The sequence below is a fragment of the Podarcis melisellensis genome, assembly GCF_964234715.1.
Source record: "Podarcis melisellensis genome assembly, chromosome: Z".
NCBI classification, from domain to species: domain Eukaryota; kingdom Metazoa; phylum Chordata; class Lepidosauria; order Squamata; family Lacertidae; genus Podarcis; species Podarcis melisellensis.
In genome coordinates, this window is record NC_138547.1 from 14396444 (window position 1) to 14422692 (window position 26249).

The 26249-nt window shown below is 44.5% G+C and overlaps 2 protein-coding genes and 1 long non-coding RNA gene across 5 annotated transcripts in view; 2 read left to right on the forward strand and 1 right to left on the reverse strand.

Moving 5' to 3' along the window:
- The window catches only part of CCDC180 (coiled-coil domain containing 180), a 54934-nt gene extending 43635 nt beyond the window's left edge, over nt 1-11299 (forward strand). For 2 of the 3 annotated variants that reach the window (XM_081897137.1, XM_081897138.1), the window contains exons 33-38: nt 151-311; nt 2629-2766; nt 3405-3516; nt 5112-5217; nt 8143-8281; nt 10791-11299. In XM_081897137.1, the coding sequence (XP_081753263.1) occupies nt 151-311; nt 2629-2766; nt 3405-3516; nt 5112-5217; nt 8143-8281; nt 10791-10922 (788 nt within the window). In that variant the 3' untranslated portion in view covers nt 10923-11299. Of the gene's footprint in view, nt 1-150; nt 312-2628; nt 2767-3404; nt 3627-5111; nt 5218-8142; nt 8282-10790 lie in introns of those variants that run through there. The other variant, XR_014164683.1, reaches the window with a different exon arrangement.
- A 2081-nt stretch (nt 11300-13380) lies between these two features.
- Nucleotides 13381-21729, forward strand: GBGT1 (globoside alpha-1,3-N-acetylgalactosaminyltransferase 1 (FORS blood group)). Its single transcript, XM_081897188.1, has 7 exons — nt 13381-13648; nt 16050-16183; nt 16720-16782; nt 17994-18044; nt 18138-18173; nt 19172-19306; nt 19958-21729. Exons 2-7 carry the CDS (start codon nt 16116-16118, stop codon nt 20640-20642), a joined length of 1038 nt encoding a protein of 345 aa, XP_081753314.1. The 5' UTR covers nt 13381-13648; nt 16050-16115; the 3' UTR covers nt 20643-21729.
- A 1421-nt stretch (nt 21730-23150) lies between these two features.
- LOC309361911 lies at nt 23151-25940 on the reverse strand. Its single transcript, XR_014164696.1, has 2 exons — nt 25858-25940; nt 23151-24397 (listed from the first exon to the last, which is right to left on the reverse strand). It is a non-coding gene; the product is annotated as an uncharacterized lncRNA (long non-coding RNA).
- Nucleotides 25941-26249: the final 309 nt, after the last annotated feature.

The window sequence follows — 26249 nt, forward strand, 5'->3', positions numbered from 1 at the left end:
TCACAGCTAAAGAATTCCTGACAGGTGGCCATCCAACCTCTGTTTAATAACCTCCAACAAAGGAGAGTCCACTGCCTTATGAGAGAGTTAATTCCTTAGCTTGCAGGGAAATAGCTCTGCATTCTTTTCCCTTTCCCCCAAACCTTACAGAGTTCCGGGATCAGCTGAAGAGCTTTGAGGAACAGCTCCCTCACATTGTTCGGATGGTTATTGGCAAACTCCACCTAGATCATGAGCAGCTCTTCATGGACTCCATGGAGCAGATACGGCACAACTTGCAGGAACAGATGCAGAAATGGGACATTGCAAAAGTAGGTTGTGTGAGCATCCTGGAAGGCACCACCCTATTCCTTCCTCCTCCTGGGCCCTCAGTCTTAAGGCAGGAAAACACCTTCAGCAGCCCTTGCACCTCACATCATAGGAGAATTCCAACAAAAATGGGAACAGAAACTAGCACCTCTGGTTTCTCTGGCCCACATCCTTGCAAGCTGCTGCAGGAGAGGAACTGTGAGCAACATCATGGGAGAGGTGATTCTGGCACCAAGGTGAAACTGTCACGCTCCCTTTTGCCTTTGCCAAGATGTGTAACATTTTTAGTTCAATTCTATTATATTTATGTTAGTCGTTCCCAAAGTGGGCAGTACTGCTGCCCCCTTACTGCTTAGTGCCCCTCCTAGGTAATCCCGCCCCCTTTGGGGGAGCCGGTACCACTTTCTTTGGGAACCACTGCTGTAACGTGAGAATAGCACCCAGACGGAATAGGCTTTAATTGTGAAAAGATTTCCTTTCACATTTTTGTAGCCAACAAGAGAAATCTAGACACAGTCTCTGTTCATAATTTGTTCAGATCAGTCAAAAGGTAGGCCACACAGTATCCAGGAATTTTGAGAGAACAAAAGCCACAAATATGATTTGAAGGTTGTTATAGGAATGATAGGAAATAAGCACATGAGCCAAATACTCAATAACCCCCCCCCCTTCAGTAGCCAGAGACAGGAGTAAGTGAGCAATAAAAAAGCACCCAGGTGTCAATGTATTTAACTCTTTATTCAGAGAAACCGAAGCAGCACAGGCCTAGTGATCAAAGCAACTCTTCCCAGTAGGTCTTGCCCCAGTGAGGCAAATGTGAGGACTGAAGGTGCTTGCTACCACTCTCTAAGGCTCTTCCACTGGTTCCTTCCCCAGCAGCCTGGGGCTCCTTTGTCTTGTCTCTTTGCTCCACTCCACCATCTTCATTTCTCTGTGTGTTCTGGGAGAGCAGTGGGGAGGGGAGCTGGTCACAGCAGGAGACAGAGCTTCCCTGGCATCTTCAGCAGTCTGCCTCCACTCTGCCTCTTGACACCTCCCCCTCTGCTGCTGCCTCTGAGCCTGGAATGCTCTCTACCACAGACTGTTCCTGCTCACTAAACCCTGTTACCTCTTTTGCTTCCAACATGTCCTTCTAGCAATCTGCTTCCTCTTCTCCCTCTGACCACTCGTCATCATCCCATCACCAATCCCCTGTCTCTGAGCCTTCTTCCCCTGGAGGTTCCCCAGCTGGTTCCTCCCACCGTGCCTCTGCATCCAGCCAGTCCATTAATATTCAAAGGGACAGAAATGTTCACTGCAAGGAGTGCCCTTAAATCTGTATCTTTTACACTGGCCTATTGTGTTGCCATTTTAGTCTGTTAATTATGAAATTTATTTTTGCACCGTTTGAATTTGAAATATCTTCCTGTTGTAAGATGGTTTGAGCATCATTTTTTTAAAAAAGTGGAAATACAGATGAAATTATAAATGAATATGATTAGTATTTGCTGCTGTTACTTTCATCCCACAAACAAGGTGTCACTGATTTTGCTCTTCCCCCACCCCCAATCCGCATTTGTGTTACATTTCATAGAATCATAGAATTGTAGAGTTGGAAAGGACCCCCCCTCCAAGTTTCATCTAGTCCAACCCCCTGAAATGCAGGAATCTCAGCTAAAGGATCCAAGACAGGTGGCCATCCAGCCTCTGCTTAGAAACTTCCAAGGAGAGCCCACCACCTTCCAAGGGCTTCTGTTCCACTGTCAAACAGCTCTCACCATAAAAAAGTTATTCCTACAGTTTAGTCATAATCTTTTGAATCCATTGGTTCAGAATACCAATGTCTTTTCCATTGACATAAACAGGGCAGAATAGCATAATCACAATGTAATTTGCATGCACGTAGCTCAGTTCACCGAGGACGCGTGTGGCGCTGTGGGTTAAACCACAGAGCCTAGAACTTGCTGATCAGAAGGTCGGCGGTTCAAATCCCCGCGACGGGGTGAGCTTCCATTGTTCGGTCCCTGCTCCTGCCAACCTAGCAGTTTGAAAGCATGTCAAGTGCAAGTAGATAAATAGGTACCGCTCTGGTGGGAAGGTAAACGGCGTTTCTGTGTGCTGCTCTGGTTCACCAGAAGCAGTTTAGTCATGCCGGCCACATGACCCGGAAGCTGTACGCCAGCTCCCTTGGCCAATAAAACGAGATGAGCACCGCAACCCCAGAGTCGGCCACGACTTGACCTAATGGTCAGGGGTCCCTTTACCTTTACCTTAGCTCAGTTCGCACTGTTGTTCTAATGAAAACTGAGCACATGTCGCCCTTTGACTGTTCAATTAAAGGAGAAGAACAAGCACAAGCTGCGACCGAGTCTGGGCCACCCTGACAATCTGCCCCAGCTGGAGGCTCTGTGCCAAGAGGAGGAGGAAAGGCAGAAGGAGCAGGCCAAAGGGATCCGTCTATCCACCAAGCAGCAAGAGGTACCTTTTTCTTTCAGATTTGCCACCTCTTTAGAGTTCAGTGCAGAGATGAAATCATTTAAGGTATGGAGAGATGGAGCTTCGCTTATCCAGACATTTTCACTTGTGGGCCCAGTACTCCTGTCATCAACCACTGGGACCAGAACAGTCTGCGGTTCAAGGGACGGGCTGCTTCTTTGGGTTGGCCTCTTTTTTTCTTTTATCCGCCAGACTTTAAAGAACATAGGAAGCTGCCGTATGTTGTGTCAGACCATTGGTCCATGTAGCCGAGTACTGCCTACAATGCTTGGCAGTGGCTCACAATCCTCTGGTTCACAGGGTAAAAAAGGCATGGCATGCATGAGAAAAGGAAGAGGAGGGAGGAGGGGAAAACAAGCTCAAGCTCCAGTTCTTAAAGTCACAACTGATGACAAACTGAAGTCTTGCCCTTGATAAAGGGTAGTCCCTGAAACACTCTCCTCCTGTCCCATCCCTACCCCCAGATCAGATTGAGAAGCTGACCTGGCGACAGCATCCAGGCCAGGAAGCCACACCCAGTCTGAGTCTAGAAGGCAGTCAGAACCCCAGGTGAAAGAGAAGCCCTTGTAGATTTTTACCTCCACACAACATACACTATGCCACTTGTTGTTCCCCAACAGGACTGTGTCATCAACTGCGCCCAGAGATTTGTCTCCAGCCTGGCCGCCACCACAGAAAAGATGCTTGCGGAGATGGATGCCAGCCTCACCATTGACGATGTGCAGCAGGGAAGTACGTCCAGGGGAATGTGAATTCTGCCATGGTTTCCTGACAGAAGGAGAGCTCCACCTCCCTGCAGCAGAGGGAGGTGGCAAAGTGGACTATAACACTGCATACAGATGGTGGGGATATCACATTTGAATGCTCTCTCATATATGTACATGAACATAACAAAAATTCACCGCAAGCACAATTCTAGCATGTTGGGAGAGAGGTTGTAAGTTAGCCCTCTGACTGCCACCCTCATTTTCTTTATGCAGTAACCTTTAACTTTAGCATTTTACACTGTTAGCTGTTCTGAACAGCCTTGGGAGGAGGGCATTGTATCAATACAGTAGGCAAATAAGTAAGCGCAGCCAGCGTGTTTTGCATGTTCTTCTCAAGGCCACAGAGGAGGGAACTTGTGAGGAAGCAAAACACAGGAAGAGGACTTGCTGTGGGAGAATGAAACCCTAAAGTGACAACTCTCTCCCCCAGCCTTAAGCTCAGTTTACCACCCATCATAACTTTGCAGCTAATCTTTAAAAAAACAAAGTAGTTGTGTAAATTCATCTGTCTTTTAGTACATTTTTTTCCTATTAAGTCACATTTTTACAAGCAGTTTTCCCCTTATGGAAATTCACTTATGCATGATGTCTTCATACATACAGGTATTTTTAGGCACATCCTTTCCCCAAATTTAAACTAATTTGCCTACACATTTTGTGGAGGGAGTGGAGAATTGCATTGGAAAATTTAGCAAAAGAGAGTGTGAATTTGGAAAGATTGCTGTGTTTCAGTTTGCATATTGTTTGGGAGGCGCAGATCAGGCAGAGTTTGCATTAAAATGCAGACTGCGCTGAGTTTTATCCCCCATTCTTACATTAGAAGCTGACTCCTATCTTGCTGGTGTTAATTTTGTTTTTTGTTTTTTGTAAAAGCTTTTTATTTCATTTTATAATGTGTAAAAACAGTTATAACAACAGATGAAAAACAAAACTGTTAAAATAGGCCCATTGAATGAGTACAGTTTTACAAAATAACAAAAGTCCAAGTAAAGAATATTAGCGTTACTAGATTATCAAGTATTGTTCCATATCTGTCAGGCTTGTGACAAGGGGTATCTTGACAGTGATGGTTCTGCTATACAGTAGTACCTCGGGTTACATACGCTTCAGGTTACAGAATCTACTAACCCAGAAATAGTACCTCAGGTTAAGAATTTTGCTTCAGGATGAGAACAGAAATTGTGCTCCGGCGGCGCAGCGGCAGCAGGAGGCCCCAATAGCTAAAGTGGTGCTTCAGGTTAAGAACAGTTTCAGGTTAAGAACAGACCTCCGGAACGAATTAAGTACTTAACTTGAGGTACCACTGTATATGTAATGAAAGAATGCCAGTACATATAATTAAAAATGTCTGCAGGTTCTAGTCCTTTTTTGTGATTTTCTCCATTACAGCTATATTCCAAAGCAAGAGGTACCAAGTTTCCAGTGTAAGATATTGGACTGTTTTCCATTAAGTTGCAATTATTATTCAAGATCATATACAAGACCAATTCTTTCAACAATATATATCTACCTTGGTACCATCAGAAATATTCAATAACAGTGGCCTTTCTCCTGTGCCAGAGGTGGAAGTCTCCCGGGAAAAGACCTGTACCTTGATCCGTCGCAAGAAAGCCGGCCTTTCCTTAGAAAGAGAAGAATACAAGCTGGTGGCTGAGCGGGGAAGCAGGTAACATTTTGAAGCCATCTGATGGGGGAGTTTGCAGGCAATCCATCCATGCAGTAGAATTTATCTTGGGTTAATTTGCTTTGTAGTCCCGTACTGAGTCCCCAGCATCTGCAGTTCAAGAGTGCTTACAGAATGGCAGCTCTTAGCACAGGTGTGCAGAGCCTCAGGCACCGCAGGCTAAATTAGGCCTGCCAGTGTTCCTGATTTGGCCTGCTAAACCATTCTCCCCATGCCTGGCCATGACTTTGTCATGGGTGTGGCAGGTAAGATGTCATATGTGAAGCATAGGGCAGATAAAGCCATAACTGCAAAGGAATGACCAGGAGGGCACATCCAGTTTTTTCCCAGCAGGAAACTGGCTGGCATTTTCCAGCAGGAAACTGGCTGGCATTTACTGCTGCCAGGTAGATGCGAAGAGATTAATTGCAACTATACCACAAGGCAATGAAAAGTAACAGGTGACGCACAACAGGTGTGTCATAATTCTTCAGACATAGAATCCCAGAACTGTGCAGTTGGAAAGAATCACAAAAGTCATCTAGTCCAACTCGCTGCAATGCAGGATTCTCAACTAATGAAACCCTGACAGATGGCCATCCAACCTCCGCTGCCGTATTTTAAATCACCTGCTAGAATTGGCTTCAACAATCTGGAGGAGTGGCCCCTTTTGGATCTGGCCCACCACAAAGTGGCTGCCTGCCCCTAATTCAGCTGTAAGTTAAATGCAGACATGCAACTAATTTTTCACACTATGTGGGGGTACAGTCAGGGGTGTATCTAGGGGTTGGCCAGGTTGGCCCACACCAAGGGCGCAGGACCAGGGGGGCACAAAATTGCACCTCTCCAGGCTGCCTAGGAGTGGCTAGGAGCCTGCCCACCCTTCTGCAAGCTCCACTGCCCTGCAAGGGGTGGGGTAGGGGCACCAATACATCTCTTTGTCAAGGGTGCAAGGGATCCGAGGTACACCCCTGGGCAAACTGTTTTTGAATCTCTACATCCCTACCATGTTCTTTTAATGTTAATGGATATTAACGTTATCAGGATTGAACTAGATGACCCTCAGGGTGCCTTCCAACAATTCTATGGTTCTATGAGACAGCTGTGAGGGCGGGAAAGAGACAGTCCCTAAACACAGTCCCTCTGATAGTGAACTCGGGTGGTAAGTGCCCATAGGAAAGGAGCCAAAATAGGGTCATTGGAAAGCAACAGGGATGCTATCAACCTCTTTAAGAGAACCCCAGAACTGGCAGAAAATAAAAGGGAGGGGGGGAACCAAAGCTGAGGAATAGGAAACATAGGAAACAGCCTTATATTAAATTAGGCCATTGATCCCTCTCTAGCTCATTGTTGTCTACACTGACTGGCAACAGCTCTCCATGGAGTCTTTCCCAGTCCTACTGTTGGGGATTGGATCCAGGACCTTCTGAGTGCAAAGCAGATTCTCTGCTGCTTAGCTGTGGCCCCTTCCCCAAAAGGACTGAGCACGCTCAGCCACATACTATTGAGTGTTAACTGGAAAAAAGAAAGGAAAACTGGGGGCAGGATGGGTGAGGAAGGAATCCTCTACTTATAGCAACCTGGATGGGGATAAGGCAAACTGGCATGAACCCCGAACAGGAGTAATTGGCAGTGAGGATAATGCTGCAAAATTTTATGGCTAGCCCTCCTTGTCCTTGTTTAGAAACCCTAACTAAGATGTTATCTATTCTCTCTGTCATGGGCAGTCTCTGGATCAGCCTCCTGGTGACCCAGCAACCAATCAGTGCTGGGTGAAGTGTGCCCAGACAGAAGAGAGAGTGGATATTTACCAGATGGAAAGAGATGCCATCCCAGATAGGGATGACTTCCCCTACTGGAGACAGGCAGGGTCTTCAACTTGCAACTTCATCTCCAGAGGGGAGAAGTCATCTTGTCTCTCCAGAGCAATCCTGCCTGCTGCAAAGGATAGCTGGGTCTTCTTGTCTCTCCATGTGTATAGAGAGAAATGCTTGAGTGTTTGTTTTTTGTGGATTTTTCCTTTGTCTAGTTCTCTCCTTTGTCATGTTTGCTAGATCATTTGGTAGATGATTCTGAATGGGTGTTTTCATTTTGTTTCCTGTTGGCTGCCCGGCCTCCCATCTTCTTCATTTCTACTTATTCATTCTCTTCATTTACACCCACCCCCATCACATATGCTCACCACTATTTCCAGTATCAGGCCCTCCCTTTCAGCCTCTCCTCCTGTCTCTGGGTGTTTACCAAGGTATTGGTGGCTCTTGTGGCGTTCTTAGGAACAAAGGGAATCTGCACCCACCCTTACCTGGATGATATTCTGGTGATATCTCTGGATCTCTTGTCATTAGGCCACAGATCTTATTCTCTTCTGGCTGGATCAGCTTGGGTTGGTGGTGAACAAGGAGAAAAGCTGCTTGATTCCCTCCATCACTCAAGTCAGGGTGATACTCAACATGCAGTCTTTCAGGAAGGCCCTCACTCAGAAACAGATCCCGCTTCTCACTTCCCTGTTATCTCAGGTGGTCTCTTGCCACAAATCTGCCCTGTGGTTCTTGTGAGCTTTCAGGGCACGGTAAGCATTCAACCTAGTTCTCTGGGTCAGGTTTCACTCCAGGTCACCAGCAACTCCTCCTCCACTTCCAGGATCATATTCTCCAGAAGAAAAACCCTTTCTCCTCAGGGTTCCTCAGGATATCAAACAGGAACTACTTTGGTGGCTCCGCCCCAATCATATTTCAGAGGGTTTCAGTGTGGAAGTGCCCCAAGAAGTGATAAAATAAAATAAAAAATAAAAAACCATCCCCAAATCTGGTCACATTACTAATCTCCTATCTTTATTGAGGGAGGTTATTACACCCTCCCATCCCTGTTCAATTTGGGAGGGTTCTGTGTGTGTTATTTGATTGATTGATTGATTGATTGATTGTTTAGGACCTGGCCTGGAATCCCAAGAACTACCCTGGTGGGTTTTCCAAACCAGATCATCTGTCGAGAAACCACCTCACTGACTACATCCAAGACCACCCTGGGTCACATGGCAGCGGTGGAAAAAAGGGATGCTGTTTATGTGGTAAGGAACTGTGGGGGAAATGCTGTGGCCTCAGCAGCTGATAGGAAAAAGAGTTGCTAACATGGGGTAGGATTCCACGCAAAAGCATTTCATGAAAGGTCGAAGTTGGAATTATTAATTACTTTTGTTTGTTACTTACTGCAAAAAATGTCTCAAAGTGACTTACAAGTATAAAAGCATGAATACAAAATGTAAAAGGAATTTAAAAATATTAAAGGAACATCAGTTAAGTAAATGTGCTACCCTTCAGCCTGGTTAAGAGGCTCCAGCAGAATGCTGCAACTAGAGACTGTTGATTGGGACAGCCTTTAGCCAGCACATAACTCTGGTGTTCAAAAGCTTGCACTGCCTGCCCCTTCCAAGTCTCTCTCTGGTGTAATTAAAGAATAACTTCACCACTCTATCCTTGTGTTCCATCCAAGACCAGTTCTCCCAGTTTTGGAGACTATCCACAGAGTATAATATAATACAGTGGTATTATATTATTATATTATATTATATTATATTATATTATATTATATTATATTATATTATATTATATTATATTATATATGTACTTAATTCGTTCTGGAGGTCCATTCTTAACCTGAAACTGTTCTTAACCTGAAGCAACACTTTAGCTAATGCGGCCTCCTGCCGCCGCCGATAATTATTTATTATTTATACCCCGCCCATCTGGCTGGGTTTCCTCAGCCACTCTGGGCGGTTCCCAACAGAATATTAAACAGAATAAAACTTCAAACATTAAAAACTTCCCTAAACAGGGCTACCTTCAGGTGTATGTGTGTATACACTGCATTAATCCAGAAACATAATGCCTAGGGTTGTCCCCCACTCAGTCCTAATCAGAACTGATGCACTGAAGTTAATGAGCATAACCAAGATCCATTTATTTCAGTTAATGGCTGCACAAAAGAGTAAAGCCACAAGATAGCAGCTACACACCAGTAAACAGCTCCGATTGGCTAGCTAAACTAAGTGTGAGTAGCCAATGGATCTCAGACCCTGAGTTAGTAGTTAGGAGTTTGGAACTTCCCCTGCATGTGAAGGCAGGCTGGTGGATTGAGTGGACAAGACCAGTAATGGGTCCAATGGGCAAGAAGGCGGTTTCTGCATGTACTGTAGAGAAAGGTGAGGGGCAGATGAGGCTTGTCAACCTGGGAAGGTTGCTCATCTTGGAGAAGGGAAAGTCTGATCCTAAACATCTGCTGCCTTGCGACTATACAGACAGCAACCAATTTATGTGTGTCTAATTGACGCACGACTGCGCACTCACAGCACAGCAACCTGGAAGTGGTCAGAAAAGGTGGAAGAATGGGGCAGTGGCAGAATGAGACAGACCAGGCAGGGGTCAGGAATGTAACCCCTGCGCAAATCGGTAGTTGCGTGTACCCATTCGTGAAAAAGGCTTTGGGAATAAATCCCAAGGAAGAATGTTAACCCATTGCCTTGCGGAACATGTTTAGGAGAAGAAAATCTTACACAAATCCAGAGTGAAATCCCTAAGACGGTCAGATGGCACCTTGTACACCTCCTTCTGGAAACTCCTGCACCCAAGCTGGTATCAAATATATTCCTCTGCTGTCCTTTGGACCACATCAGCTAGGCCAAGAGGGGGGTCTTGTCATCCGGGCAGCTCAGGACCTCCATACACACTGCCTAGGCTTGTGCTCAGGATAGGTCATTTTGGTGCTGCTAACACAGCAAAAACAATGCAGGAGGCAGCAGTTATGAGTTACTGGTCTCTGTGGCCACAGCAGGTGCTGTAAATTCTTCAGTGGTTTAACTTCAGCCCTGCAGGTGCACTCTGTTGTCTCTTGAGAAAGATAGATGCCAACAACTCTTGAGTAGGATTTATGTGGGCTCCATCTCTGGAATCTGAGCGCATAATCATTAATGGAAATTAGGGGGAGTTATTGTGTTTTTTTAAACTCCATCCTTCAGTCATCCTAGGTGTAAGTTCAGAAAGATAGATTCCTTCCTTCCTTCCTTTTATTTGCATGTGGCAAGGACATTTCCCAGCCAAAGGAATGCACATGACAAAGAGTTAATTCTTTATTTATTGTCATAGATAACAGTAACAGTTGCTTCTACAGCTCTGGAGACCTACGCACACCAGTCTAGCATCTGGGCAGCTATTCCCAGCCCCGCTACCCCCAGTGCATACTCACCAGTGTCTTGCCTTACTGACCTTGACATCATGCCACTCTTCAAGCATGCTTAAAACAGCTTACAGAATAGCATAACAAAACACCACAATAGCAAACATGACAACATACCAAAAACACATTTCAGTACTATACATATAACAAGACTGCATAAACAACACCCAGCATCCAGTAGTAAAAATGGCAAGGGAACCCAACTGTTTCACCTTTGTCCTAGAAACACCCCTCCCATGCAGTTTCCCCCACTCCCTCTCCAGTGGCGACTTTCAAGGCTTCCAAAGGCAAATATGGATTTCTTTGGTCCTTATTTTGCATTTTCTGGGGTTGTGTTGCTCACATAGGCATTCAAGGAACTGTTGGAGGTGGAATTTGCCAGGATTAAAAAGGAGAAAACAGCCCTTCTAATGAAGGCCCAGCACTGGACAGACTGGTGGAAGAAGTCAGTGCAGAAGATCAAGCAGCTCTACGCATGAATCTGCCACACTCTTCTGCCTTCACGTGTTCTCATTTCTCTCTGTGTAAGCAATATACCCACCCACCCCCCACACTTGAATAAATATATTATTTAGCAATCAAGGCGTCCTTGTTTTCTATCACCCTGGGTTAACTGGTGAGGATTTGCAAATGGGAATTTGAATCAAATGTCAATCAGTTGAAACTCTTGACAACACCTCAGAAGGGTTCCCAGAGGAACAAAGAGGCTGCTTTACATCAGCTCAGACTGCATGTCTGGGTCTACTAGGGATGGACGAATCTGTCATTTTCACATTTTTGCAAGCTTAGAATCTAATTCTCTCTGCATCCAAAAAAAAAAGATAAAATAAAAAGTCCTCCTGAAAACTTGTCAGCATTTTAGTCCATGTTTCTCCGTATATATACATTTGTTAACACAATTTTGGCGAATATACTCAGGATTCTGTCCAAGTAAGTTTTACTCATAGTAGACCCATCGAAATTAATGGGCCTGAATAATTACTAGAATATATTTTTCTGTGTCCTTTTCACCAGTATCATAGAATTGCAGAGCTGGGACCACGAGGATCATCTTGTCCACCCCCCCTGCAATGCAGGTATCTTTTTTCCCAACAATATGAAGTCCTTATGCACACTTTCCCCTGAAATACACATTTTAGTACATGTTATTTGGTTGGAGAACTGCATTGCAGCATTTGGAAAAGAGTGAATTTGGAAGGAGAGTCAGGTTTCATTTCGTGAGTTGTTTTGGGAAATGTGAATTAAGTGGAAGAGGATTTGTGTTTTTCTGTCGAGGGTTTCTCCAGTTTCATCACCTCTTTCCTGCTCCATGAAAGTACACAGAGTGAAGAGAAAAAGCCTTCATAGGGATGGGCAAATCAATCAGTTTCTCTCAGTTTCTCATTTTTCTAATCTTAAATTCAGTTCTCCATATTTCTACGTCAGTTTGTAATTATGACTTTAAACCCATGAAAGTTCATAAGCATTCTAGTGCAATTCTTTTCCTAATATACATGTTCTTTTTGTGGAATTTTCCCCAATACAGTATGCACAATTTTCCACAGCAGTTTTCCCTAGTATGCACAATTTTGTGTACAGTATTGGTTTATACGTTGTTTCAGAAAGTGCAGATTAGATAGGTTGCCCTTTAAATGAGAGCTAGAACCGATTCCCTCCTCATCCACAGCTCATGCTCTGGAATATCTATGACCCTGTTTTTCCAGAGTAAGGTATTGCATAAGGAAATGTTGAATAAAAAATAGTTTCATTAAGACTAAAAGAAATTCCTGCTGAACCTGCCTGGCAAGTCCAACTCCATATCTCATTCCCATCTCCCTTGATAAGAACAGCCTTTCACAAAGAAACCCTCACCAACTTATAAATTGTCCCTGCAGCAAATCAACAACTCAAGGGGTTTGCTGCTCCCTCCTCCCCTCTGGGGATTTTATATAATCAATCAATCAATCAATTATATAAATATGCATGTACTGTTATGTCATTAAAATGTATCAATACAGTTTACAACAATAAAAACATAAAACCACACAATAAAAGCCAGTGAACTATAGTGGTACCTCGGGTTACATACGCTTCAGGTTACAGACTCCGCTAACCCAGAAATAATACCTCGGGTTAAGAACTTTGCTCCAGGATGAGAACAGAAATCGCACGGCTGCAACGGCGGCGGCAGCAGGAGGCCCCATTAGCTAAAGAGGTGCTTCAGGTTAAGAACAGTTTCAGGTTAAGAACGGACCTCTGGAACTAATTAAGTATGTAACCAGAGGTACCACTGTATTGTGGAAGGATATTTTCTTAGTTGTCTGCGTAGGCCTGGCGAAACAGAGTTATCAGCAGGCGTTTAAAAGGTGGCACAGAAGGTGCCTGCTAAATCTCTTGACTGGGCCATTGACATCTAAGGCTGGTTTTCTTGTCAAATGAGCCTCACCAGTTAATTCGTGGAACCACCTGTGTTCCTGCAGGTGATCTCAGTGACTGAGCTAGGATTTAAGGGTTCAGGTGGTCTCTGAGGTACCATGGACCTAAGTGGTTCAGTGCTTTGTAAATTAACAGAGGAACCTTAAACCTGGCTTGGCGGTAAGTGGGCAGCCAATTGTCAATTTTTTTTACGGAACTGAACCTTTTGGGCTGGGCTGAAAATATAGATGCAACAATATATACATACAGTAGAGAGAAATGAAACGAAAGCAAAAGCAGAAATCTAGGCAAAAGTCACAGCACAAGGGAAGTGGCTGTTTTCACAGAAAGCTCTAAGTGTGGGCAAAATACATTCCTGGTCAATAATTAGTCCATTAGTCTCTCACAAGGCATGCCAGGAAAAAGCAGAACTCATAACAGCCTAGCTGCAGCATGAAAAAAGTAGAATGTTTCGCAGGGTAGGTCGGCAGACATCATCTATGGGAAATGACTAATGCATGAAGGGGAAGGCTAAGGAATGGGAGGGGGGAAAACTCAAGCCATGTGAGATACTGTATTTCGAAATTTTCCTGCTGGTTCACCACACAAAAGGATGTCGTCTGTACCATATCGGCTTCCAGCAAGGAACCAGAGAGGCACCTCTGGCCATAAATCTGGACACAGGGATCAGAAGAAAGAAGCCTGAATTTTCAGCTGTAAACACACCTTAAATGCTGAGGTCATCTTGACTGCCTTGCTCCAGGGAGCTGCCACCGCGTTCACAGTCTCTTCGCTGATTTCCTTCTTTCTGGTAAGCAAATCTTTCCCTAGATTTTGGAGTTAGGCCTTGGTATCGGAAATTTTAGGGTCTGAGGCAGGAAAGATAAAATGCTGCAGTGTCCAGCCAACAGGATGAACAGCCAGCAATAATCTTTCTATAACACACACCCAAACCGAGGGATATAAAAAAACGTTGAAAGGCTCCAACAAGGAGGCAGAAAAGCAGACAGCCTTTTCCCTCATTAATGCCTATTTTAAATTAAGAGTTCAACAAAATAAAATGGATGGTTAAGTAGTTGCTGCTGTTTAAACTACAAAATAAATATTCCAACTATTTCTAATCAATTTTAAGCACTAGGTGAAGTACTCTAGAGAGGTGTTTCATCATTCCATGGGGGGTTTTTGTTAGAAGGGGGTGAGATGAAGTTACTTCTCAGCTCTCTTGAATCTCTGAGCTATGAAGAGCGAGTGGTAAAAGGTGGGAGGTAAAGGTAAAAAGAGGGGATGCAGGAGGCACTGTGGAGTAAACCACCAGGACTCTTAGGCTTACCGATCGGATGACAGAGTGAGCTCCCTTTGCTCTGTCCCAGCTTCTGCCAGCCTATCAGTTTGAAAGCATGCCAGTGCAAGTAGACAAATAGGTACTGCTGCAGTGAGAAGGTAAATGGTGTTTCTGTGCGCTCTTGCACTTGTCACGGTGTCCTGTTGCACCCAAAGCAGTTTAGTCCTGCTGAACTTAACCGTCCAGTGGTCCTTTGCCTTTACCTTTTTACGTGGGATATTTTTCCTTTTAAAGCTTCCTCCCATGGCTGCCTTTTAAGCCAAACAGTGGAAATGGGGGTAGAGAGAGGCTTCTCAGTGCTCTCCCTAATATGCCCTTTTCCTTGCTGCAAATGCCTCCCAGCAGAGAGCAGCTCAGTAAAAAAAGATTTTATGGGCTGCTGTGTGTAAAATCTATAGAGATGCAAACACACACAGACAACCCAAATATACACAAGAGTCAGGAAATCTAATCATGCTTCATATTTTCTCACAAGTTCCTGAGTGGAACAGGAAGCAAAGCATCACATCTGCACACACAGTTCATTGAGGTGCAGTGTTTATTTCAAAGCTGATACCCGCCCTGACTGAAGATTTGGCCTCCATCTAATGCCCTCCAGCAATTTTGTCGCTCAACACACTTTCTACGTTCCCTAGCATGAATATAGCTGCCTCTCCAGGGTTGTAGGCTGGGGCACTCTGGATCCTTCAGGTGGATGAAAGCATGTGGAGAGCGTAGGAAGCTGCTTTATACAGAGCCAGATTGCTGTCCCATGCAGCTCAATATTGCTTACACTGACTGGCAGCAGTTCTTCAGGATTTCTGGCTGGGTTCTCTCCCAGCCCTGCCTGGAGATGCCTTTGGGGATCAAACCTGAAGCCTTCTGCTTGCAAGGCAGATGCTCTACCACTGTGAGTTAGATAACCAACAAGCAGTGAGTAAGAATGATTCCTTGGATTCCTTTTATATTGATCTGGAAGTGGAACTGGGAGAGAGACTTTCCCAACTGTTATAAGAAAAAACTGCTCCTTTTCTCTTACGGGGTATCCAAGAGCATTAAGAGTCCTTAAGTGGGTTCCCTATCAGTAGGAGAAAATAACAGAGGCCAACCAGAGTATATTGTGAAGCAAAGCGGCTAGTAAGCCTGATCTTTATTGCAAAAGAAAAGTACTATTGCAATAGGGTCCCCACTCACCACACACAGGAGGGAGGAGAGAACCCAGAACAATGGTGTGCAAGCCTTTATGTAAACTCTTTAAATTGCCCACCCTGTCGCCCAAGACCACCCCCCTAAAACATCATACATACATCACAGAAGGAGGTGGTCTACAGCAAAAATCCTGTTTGCCAGGATACCTCATAATGGTCACTGACTTTATTACCAGAGCAGTCTGGCCATTCTTTTGTGATGGTTAATACTTTAGTTTTTTGTTTCCCCCCGCAAAATGACCCCTGAATTTTTGAATTTTATTGATATTGATGCTGCATTTTATGTTGTATTTTATGCTATTTTTAAGTCGCATTTTAATCAATGTTTTATATTTGCTGTTAGCTGCCCTGAGCCCAGTTTTTAAACCGGGAAGGTTTAAAGGGTTTATTTATTTATTTATTTATTTTTATATTTTTATTATTGTTATTACTTTAATACAGGCTTTGTAAGCAAAAAGAGAATGGAAAGGCTTTCCCCATTTTCCTTCCTTACTGCAGAGGAATATTTGAGGTCACTGCAAGAGTCAAAATGGCTGCAGGATTGCTCTCCTGTCCTATTTTAGACACGTGGTTTAAATAGTTATGTATGTGTTTTCCTTATACACGTACGAACATTTATTTTATATTTGAGACCTTAGAATTCTTATAACACACCTCTAATGTTACTTTCATTACTTCCCTAGGTGAAACCTACATAAGATCTGGACTTTGGATATCCATAATTCTTCTTTTGTTCGAGCCCAGGAAACATGAAACTTCAGAAACTTATCTTATCTGTCCTTGCACTCACCTTTAGCACCATTTCATTTTTTATCGGGTGAGTCTCTTTCGCTGAATATCCTGTTCACAGCAGCCACCAACTTGGATGGCTTTAAAGAGGATTAGACAAATTCATGGAGGAGAAAGCTCTCAGTGGCTACTAGCCATGATGCCTATGCTTTACCTCCATGCTTCTGAGTACCAGTTGCTGGAAGCCACCGAATAAATGCTGCCAGCCAATGTATACAACACTGAGCTAGCTGGAACAATGGTCCTCTATGAGGCCGGTTACCATGCTTTGAGGAAAATCGCCTCCTATGCTAAATCCTTTTTGCGTCTTGTAAACACAGAACGCAAAAATAATTCTGAATTAAATTCAGGATTTTTCACTTGTAATACTAGTCAGTACCTAATCCATTTCCACCATGTAAATATGAGGATTGGAGAAAAGTACAGCCTCCCACCACCACCATGCCAAGTCCAACAAGACCATTTTATTGTTCATTTCCTTGCAGATGCCCCCATCCTGATAACATTTCTCAAGTCCTGCACAACCTTTATGCCTCTTTTAACTGTTTTTTTTTTCGTCCCCAGGGTTTTGATTGGGAAAGGACCGACCCACTACCTTCCATATTATCTTCCATGCCCAGATCTCTTGTAAGTACCATAGTGAGATTGGGGGGCTAAACTGCAGAGCCTCAATACTCCATCCAATGCTATGTGATTAGCCATGGTCCCTGCATTCTAGAGCAGAAGTTTTCAACCGTTTTGAGTCCACGGCTTCCTTGACCAACTGCATTCTTTCTGTGACACCCCTGTGGGGCTCAGGAGCCCAGTTATGTCACCCCCTGCCTGCAGAGCTGGCAGCCCCTCGCCCCTTTTCGAACACTCTCCCTTGTGGAGTGTTCCTTCAGCCTCCTCTCCTCTCCCCTCTCCTTGGCAGCCGTCTCTGCAGCCTCTGGTCTCTGAGCTTCCTCTGAAAAGAGGTGCCTTCTCACACTGCACCAAAGTGGCCTGGGACTTGTCTGCCCATTCCCAACAGCAAGGGCTGGTTTACTGGCTGGCTGTGGTCCCTTGCCCATTTGCTTGCTTACTCTGAGGCCACTTCAGCTCCTGGCAACCAGCACCCCCTGGCCAGCCCCAGAGGCACCATTGACTTGGGGAGCTTGTAGCCAGGGCAGCTGCAACAAACAGCTGTGCAAGGCAGAGATGAGAGGGCATTGAGGGAGGGAGGGAAGGAAAGAGGGACAGAGGCCAGTGTTGCCTGTGGCACCCCTGACTATCATTCAAGGCACCCCAGGGTGCCACAGCACACTGGTTGAAAACCACTGCTCTAGGCGATTAGACTAGATTAACTTTGGAGTACCTTGTAGCTCTTCAGTTCTATGTTTTTTGGTTGCAAGAGTGAGGTGTCAAACAAACTGAGCCTGTAGGAGCTTTGAAAATAGGAGGAAATACCACTGTCACAGGCACTGCATTATACTTGCTCTGCGCTTATAAGAAATCAGTATGTTAGTGTGGCAACACCTCTACTTTGCAACTCCCAGTCTATTTATGTCAGGTAGGCATCTTCACTATCCTCTTTACTGAAAAGGTTTTTGTTCAGACAAATCTATCCTCACAGAACATGTAGGCTTGTGTTTTAAGTATGTTTTTAGCCAAACTGTTTTCATAACACTTTGCATCTTTTAAAAAATAAAATCCTGTTTTTAACTTTCCTTTTCTTGATAATTTTAATGTTTGCTTTTTGCAAATTGCATAGAGGTTTTATTTCCAATTAAGTAATATACACCTTTAAAAAAAACATGCACACAAACAAATGAATAAATAAAAGTTGAATTTCCCTTTCTCTCTCTTTTTTTGGACAGTGCTTTGAAACTACAGTACAGAGAGGAGAATTCGCACCAGCTTTTCCCACAGTTAGTTCTCTTCCACTTGCATCTTCCCTAAAATTGCTGCTTCTTTCTTCTGGAGATTTGTTCTAATATATGACTATTTATTATCTTTTTCAGATTCTTTTATCCACAGCCAAAGTCTGTGCAACAGACGTAAGTGCCAGAAAGGACTGGCCCGATTCATATATTCTATTTATTAAAACTTTTAATAAATTTACTTTGTTGTTTTTTTTTAATGCAACAAAGCAGTAGACATTGTACAAAAGTTTCAACGGTGATAAAAATTGAAATAAGATAAAAATTTAAATGTAAATAAGAATGTAAGAAAAGCCCTGCTGGATCAGGCCAATGGCCCATCTAAGTCCAGCATCCTGTTCTCATAGTGGCCAACCACAGAACCCAACAAAAAAACCCAACCAGGATCTGAGCACACAAGCAATCTCACCTCCTGCAGTTTCCAAGAACTCGTATTCAGAAGCCTTTCTTCCTCTGACCATGGAGGCAGAGCAGGGATATTGTTGTGGCTAATAGCCATTGATTGCCTTGCCCTTGATGTATTTGTCCAATCCAAGTTAGTGCCTCCTGTGGAAGTGAGTTCCACAGTTTAACTTGGTGCTGTGTAGATAAATAAATTCATGAATACTGGTTAATTAAAATAAATTTCTGGCTTCAGAGGCCTGTCTAATTAATACCATTTGAGGTGACCTCTTATAGAAGTCCAGGATGACTTTTCCTGAACTCGCAAGCATGTTCACACTTCTCTGAATTTTTGCAGTGCTGTTCTCCAGCTGAGTAATGCTTAAAGAAAAAATGTTTGTACTAGGACAAAGTGTGCATTTGAAAATGTATATTTTAGTGAATAGAACATACAGAAATTCATTATTTTAGGGAAAGTGACTTTGCAAAACTGTGTATGTATATTAGCCATAATTGCATATGAAAAATGTGTGTGTATCAGGGAAACTTGCAGAAAAATGAAGTTTCCGGAGTACTGTACTTTAAAAAACAACAACAGATGGAAACATGGAGAACTGAACTTATATTTGGGAAAAATAAGAAACTGAAATTGATAGATCTGATCACCAGTAGCATCCTATTTGCTCAATCAACACTTTTGACATTGCATTGCTTTATTTTCCTGGTTTCCTCAGGCGCTCTGATGTGCTCACCGTGACTCCGTGGCTGGCCCCCATTGTCTGGGAGGGGACATTCAACCCTGAAATCTTGGACAGCATCTACAAGCCTTTGAACCTTACCATTGGAATGACTGCCTTTGCCGTTGGAAAGTAAGTAGAAAGGGCAGGAGGGGTTGGGAAAGTCTGCACATTTGCCGAAATCTAAAACATGATGTGGGCTGTAGCAACTCTGTGCCTGGCACAGACCCCTGGGCTTAAGGACATAGGATGAGCCCTCTTGGATCAAGCCTAAAAGGTAACTCTCCTGCAGTTTCCACCAAGTGATATTCAGAAACATTTACTGCCTCCAACAGTGGAGGGAGAGAACAGCCATCAGGATTAATAGAAACAAAATTTTTAAAAAATCCTTCCTGTAGCACCTTAGAGACCAACTAAGTTTGTACAAACTTAGTTGGTCTCTAAGGTGCTACTGGAAGGATTTTTTTTTTATTTTGTTTCGACTACGGCAGACCAACATGGCTACCTACCTGTAACCAGGATTAATAGCTTTGTGGAGCTGCTGCATTTCAGGATGGGTAGCCCTAGGCCACATTGACTCCTGGTCTGATTCTAGCCTACTTTGCTCCCGCCTTATAGGGCCTTAGGAGCCCCGGAAGCAGCTTTATACCAAATTAGACCATTGATCCATCTCACCCAATACTGCATACACTGACCAGCAGCAGTACAGCTTGAAAATCTGCTTCTTAAAACCTCTGCTCTGAGCAATTGCTCTTAATATATATATCTTTAACGTTTACTCAGATACATACGATTTGTGAGCCATTTTTTGGAGTCAGCTGAACAGTACTTCATGGTGGGATACCATGTGAACTACTACATCTTCACAGACAACCCCAAAGACATCTCCGCTGTCCGCCTGCAGCCTGGGAGAACCCTCCACCTCATCCCTGTAAAGAAATATGCCCACTGGCAAGAAATCTCCATGCGCAGGATGGAGGTCATAAACCGGTACATCTCAGATACAGCCCACAGAGACGTGGACTATCTCTTCTGCCTGGACATTGACATGTTGTTTCATAACCCGTGGGGCCCAGAGACCTTGGGGGAGATGGTGGCCGTGATCCACCCAGGCTACTACAAGGTCTCTCGGACAGCATTCCCATATGAGAGGAGACCTGCTTCCATGGCCTACATCTCTAAGGAAGAAGGAGACTTCTGCTATTGCGGGGCGGCCTTTGGAGGCCTGGTCAAGAATGTCTACGAGTTCACCAGGGCTTGCCACATGACCATATTGGCAGACAAGGCCAACGGCATCATGGCAGCTTGGCAAGAGGAAAGTCATCTGAACAGGCACTTCCTTTCACAGAAGCCTTCAAAGCTCCTCTCTCCGGAGTACCTTTGGGACGAGACAAAGTCAAAACCACCTGAGCTGAGACTCATTCGGGTCACATCATTGAGCAAGAATTATAGGGAGATCAGGGACTGACCCTAGTTGGGTCCATCATGGCCTCACTGTGTATTTCTGGGCAGGGGAGCCCTTGGGATCAAATTATTTGGACCTGCAGATCCATTGCGGAGTTGGCAAAATCAGACACGTCCCCCAACCCCTGCCGAGAGTGCCACCCCTTTCTCACAGGCTCTGGACCTGGTGTCTTCCATGGTGACACTAGGGCTCTCCCAGTTTGTTTTGGGCCCCACACATCAAGCAGGCTACACGCTGGATTTGATCTTTGGCACAGGCATAGATGTGATCATGTCCCCCTCTATGGAGGTGCCATGGTCTGATCACTATGCTCTGAAAGCCAGGATTGACTTCCTGCCCCCACCTTGCTTAGGTGGTGAGTCGATTTGGGCTCGGCGCGGAGGCTGATGGACCCTGATGGATTCCATCAGGCCTGCGGGATCCTGCTCCCCCTGGCGACTCATTGACTGAGCTTGTTGAGGGTTGGAATACCTGATGCTTGGCGGCCATAGATGAGATCACACCTAGGCACCCTCTGCAACCCCACAGAAACCGGGCCCCTTGGTTTACTGAGGAGGTCAGACAGCTAGAGCGAGTATGGCAGAGTACTTGTGATGGAGCCTCAAGAACATCTTATAGGGCGTTTATGAAAACCTATGAGATAGTAGTGAAGACTGCAAACAAGTCTTACTTCTCAGCCTCCATTGCATCCGCTAGCTCTCGCCCCGCACAACTTTTTAGTATAATTAGGTCTCTAACATCCCTAGAGGGACAGCCAAATTTAAATATGAATCAGGCACATAGCTGTGAGGCATTTGGGAGCTTTTTTGCGGAGAAGGTCCTGTCGCTCTGCCATGACCTCCCTGCCAACTTGGATACAATAATGGAACTGGAGGCACCTTGATTGTCCTCAGGTCCAGTACTGGACAACTTTGACCGGATACTGCCAGCCGATGTGGACAGACTCCTCCATGCCAGAAAGCCCACCACTTGTCCTCTTGACTTGTGCCCATCCTGGCTGAATTGAGCATGTCCAGACGAGTTGCAGGCCCCCCTGGGTGACATCATCAATTTGTCCCTTGGCACCTCTCTTAAATAAAACATCATTAGATCCTTTGTTGTTGTTGTTGTTTAGTCGTTTAGTCGTGTCTGACTCTTCGTGACCCCATGGACCAGAGAACGCCAGGCACCTCTGTCCTCCACTGCCTCCCGCAGTTTGGTCAAACTCATGCTGGTAACCTCGAAAACACTATCCAACTATCTCGTCCTCTGTCACCCCCTTCTCCTTGTGCCCTCCATCTTTCCTAACATCAGGGTCTTTTCCAGGGAGTCTTCTCTTCTCATGAGGTGGCCAAAGTATTGGAGCCTCAGCTTCACAATCTGTCCTTCCAGTGAGCACTCAGGGCTGATTTCCTTCAGAATGGATAGGTTTGATCTTCTTGCAGTCCATGGGACTCTCAAGAGTCTCCTCCAGCACCATAATTCAAAAGCATCAATTCTTCGGCGATCAGCCTTCTTTATGGTCCAGCTCTCACTTCCATACATCACTACTGGGAAAACCATAGCTTTAACTATACGAACCTTTGTTGGCAAGGTGATGTCTCTACTTCTCAAGATGCTGTCTAGGCCTGTCATTGCCCTTCTGCCAAGAAGCAGGCATCTTTTAATTTCGTGGCTGCTGTCACCATCTGCAGTGATCATGGAGCCCAAGAAAGTAAAATCTCTCACTGCCTCTATTTCTTCCCCTTCTATTTGCCAGGAGGTGATGGGACCAGTGGCCATTAGATCCTTTAAATCTATTCAATTCCCGCCCAGTTTCGAATCTTCTGTTCCTGGGCAAGGTGATTGAGAGAGCGGTTGCTGAACAGCTTGTTGGATTTCTGAATGAAACATCGGCTTTAGATCCATTCCAGTCCAGCTTTTGCTCTGGTCATGGGACCGAGATGGTTCTGGTTGCCCTAACTGATGATCTCTGTAGGCAGCTGGACCGAGGCGGGTCGGGGCTGTTGATTCTCTTAGATCTGTCAGCAGCCTTCAACATGGTTGCTCACAAACTTCTGGACCGCTGCCTCGCCGATGTGGGGATTCAGGGCACAGTCCTTCAGTGGCTGCGCTCGTTCCTTTCTGGACAGACGGTGGTGCTGGGGGGGTGAGCTGCCGTCGTGCTACTCCTTGGTGTGTGGAGTACCGCAGGGCACAATTCTCTCCCCAATGCTTTTTAATATCTTTATGCGCCCCCTCACCCAGCTTGTCCAGAGCTTTGGCTTAGGTTGCCATCAGTAGGTGATGACACCCTATCTGTTGATGGATGGCCACCCCATCCCACTCTTATCTGTTGATTAGACACCATCCCACTTTCAGTACTGTTTGTACCTGTAAAAGATTTGAGGCGGAAAGACTCCAATGTTTCCAGTCAGTGCAAGTCAGATCATTGTAATATAACAGATATTGTAAGTCAAAACCACGAAACTGCCAAAGAAAATCAATGCAGAACATTAAATGACTACAGGAAGTGTTACATCATAAACAAGATAAGGCACAAAAGAAAGAAATTTTATTGCAAAGAGGAAGGATCAATCCAGCCATCACTGACCCTGTTTTTGCAGAGCTGTCTTTGTTAACACCAGTTGTAGCCATGTATTGAATAAAATGATAGCAATCAATAATAAAACTGTCTTGTATTTGTCCATCCCTGATAGGGTTACCAGGTATGGGGCATCCCAAACCCTGAGATTCCAGGGCACAAACCTGGGACCCAGGAGCAGCTACCTGGGGTTATCACAGGAGGGGTGTCCAGTGACGTCAGGAAGCATAACACATTGCTTTTCTATTGAATTTATATCCCACTTTTTCTCCAGCAAGCTCAGTGTGGTTTTCTCCCACTTCTCCTGCATGGTTTTGTCTTCGTGAGGTACTTTTGGCCCACACATGACTGCATAAACAACGTGTGGGTTTTTTTCCTATCTGCATTATAGGGTTCTTGCAAAAAGGCTATATGTGGATCCTTTTTGAACAAATAAGTTGCCATTCTGGTGTATTTTATTGGATCTCCCAACCCCTTCACAGTTAAAAGAAATTACTTTAATACCTGTACTCATTTTGGCCATTAAGCAATAGTGTCCTTTGCCAATCTAAGCTTTCCATGTTTTTGCTTTGGTTCTACAAATTAATCTACTTCTGTAAAAAATCTACTTGTATCACATCTTTGAAATAAACCTTTGAATTAACCCAGAACCTTGAGAACTTACACCCTGGTGTGTGTCTTCTTTTAACAGTAGAGGGCACTCCAGTACTACTATGGGTATAGAGTAAATCATAAGCATAAAAATCAAACTTATTTTAAACATGTAAATGATGAGGTACATTAAAGTGGATATTTTCTTGTAAACCTCATGTCCCAACCTCTGGGTACTTTCAAGATATTTATATTTTCAGGTCATTCCTTTGTTTGATTGCTTTCACTTCTATAGAAAAGGAGCCTTTTCTCTCTTTTTTTAAACAGCATTCTTCAGTTCTGCATTAGTTCCTGCTTATTAAAGAGTGTAGTAACCTTTCTGAAAAATGTGCAATGCTGCCTCTTCATTGTCCTGTTATTCTCTTACATGGTCTTTTGGCTCTTTTGTAGCCCTCTCATCTGGGCTCCTGAGCTGGGTTAACTTCACCAGTGGATTCACTATCCCAAAAAATCAATAACCCTAGGCGGACAGACCAGTTCTAGTGGTGTTGATAGTTTTGTGGGTTCCTTGAGGTTGGTGGCTGAGAGTGTTGTTTAGCAGTCACTAAACGAAAGGGGAAAGCCCAATAATATCTTATTCCTACATCTTGCAGATTGAGTATTATGTTCCCTTCATTTTATCAGTGTCCAAAAAACAAAAAATATCATGATTGGATTATTGTCACAAATTATTATTTCAACCTTTCTCAAAGCATTTCAAATCTCATTTTTCTTTTTAAAACAGTGGAAGCTCATAACAATACCCCTTGGGGTGCTGTATCCTGCAGACTGGCTGGCAGTACTCTATGCATTCTTCTTCATATTTTCTGGGGACAATTCCAGGCAATGTCTAACAGTTTTAAACCACTGGATTATCAATCCTGTAATATTATTTCCTTCTGCCTCCTTTTAAATCCTGTGTATATTAACCCTTTAGTGACTATTTCCCACTTCTTCAAGCTTACACTTAATGCATTTACTTTCCCTAAGCAGCCTCTTAATTTTTGCTTCAAACTTAAATCCACTGCTGCAGAAGCTGTTTCAGCAGTACCCTCCAGCTTTTCCATTATTGTATTTACCTTTGCTTCCAGAGAAGCTATTAATTCCTTCTAGGCTTATATGATTTTGGCTTTTAAGGGAAATGCATTATGCTTCAAACTATTCCCTGAATGTGGCATCCAAGTATTTTGGTTTTACAGCTGTATTTTCTGCTATTTTAGGAGGCACAGCAGTCATTTTGTCTTCTTCACTTGTTTATAGGGGCCTCACATGAAGCATTGAGCTAAGCTTCCCGGTTTGGGGTGAGTGAAATGCTGCTGTGGACATTCCCTTAGGCAGAGGGAAGAAGATTTATTTTTATTTTAATAAATCCTGTGCAATCAAACAGATTTTAGTTAAAACTGGCACCCAGGGGAGGAAACTGTTCTAAGTGGCCATTTTGGTTTCCGTTCAGCCACACCCATCGTTGCCGTTGCTGTTGTTGTTTACTTTTATTTTTATTTAAAAGCATTTCCTGCACCTGGAAGGGAGTGGGCAAATCCCTGGAGGTCTGGCAACCCTATTCCCTGAGCTTTCTAAAACACAGCTACTCAACATTTCAGAGAGTAATGCTTCAAACTCTTTTTTGTACTATGTACTGTATCTAAATAAATCCCTGCCAGGGAGCATCACCTGTAAGTGATTTCTAACCCAGCAGCCTTAAGAGGAAAAACCAACAGGGCTTTATATAGTAAATCCTGGTTTTCGTTCCCAAATATATATTTTTACAAGAGCTAAAGAAGGTGCTGATTTTAAACCCAGTCTCAGAAATGACCTGTGTGTGTGTGTGTTATAGCTATCAACTGTCCCTTATTTGGCGGGAAACTCCCTTATCCCAGCGCCGTGTCCCGCTGCTGTCCCTTATTGATGATGTCCCTTAAATTTCCCAGGTTTCAAAGGAAGCAGCTCCTCTTTCTCCCTCCCTGCCTGCAGATCAGGGAGGAGACAGGCTCCAACTGTGTTGGCCCCCCTCCGGCCTCCTCTCACCAGCCTCAGCCCCTGGGAGCCTGAGGCCCTTCCGCCGCCACCCTCCTCGCGGCCGCCAAACTGAGTGTCTCTGCCTGGGGCCTCCCCTCTGCCCGCCACTCCCACTAGGCCGTACTGCAGCCGCGCCACCGAAGGACCCGGATGAGATGGGCAGCCTGGCGTGGCCTGTGAATTGCTGAGGAGCGAGAGCGAGGGCAACCATAGAGAAAGCAGTTCAAAGAGAAGAGGAAGAGGAGGAGGAGGAGGTGCGGGCAGGTGTTCCAAGGGCTAACCATAGAGGGGGAAAGCGGAGGAAGGACCGCAAGCGCTTCTCTCATAGATTTGTAGTGGTAGACTAGCATAGATGGTCTGATCTGCGGGTTTACTTCAGGCGCTATTCCCCCCCCCTTCCT

Excerpts from the sequence above, each read along its gene's own strand:
- GBGT1 (XM_081897188.1), top strand. The coding sequence starts at position 16,116 with ATGAAACTTCAGAAACTTATCTTATCTGTCCTTGCACTCACCTTTAGC. Across the intron at positions 18,045-18,137 it reads TCGCACCAGCTTTTCCCACA|ATTCTTTTATCCACAGCCAA; the intron begins GTTAGTTCTCTT and ends TATCTTTTTCAG. Across the intron at positions 18,174-19,171 it reads CCAAAGTCTGTGCAACAGAC|GCGCTCTGATGTGCTCACCG; the intron begins GTAAGTGCCAGA and ends TGGTTTCCTCAG.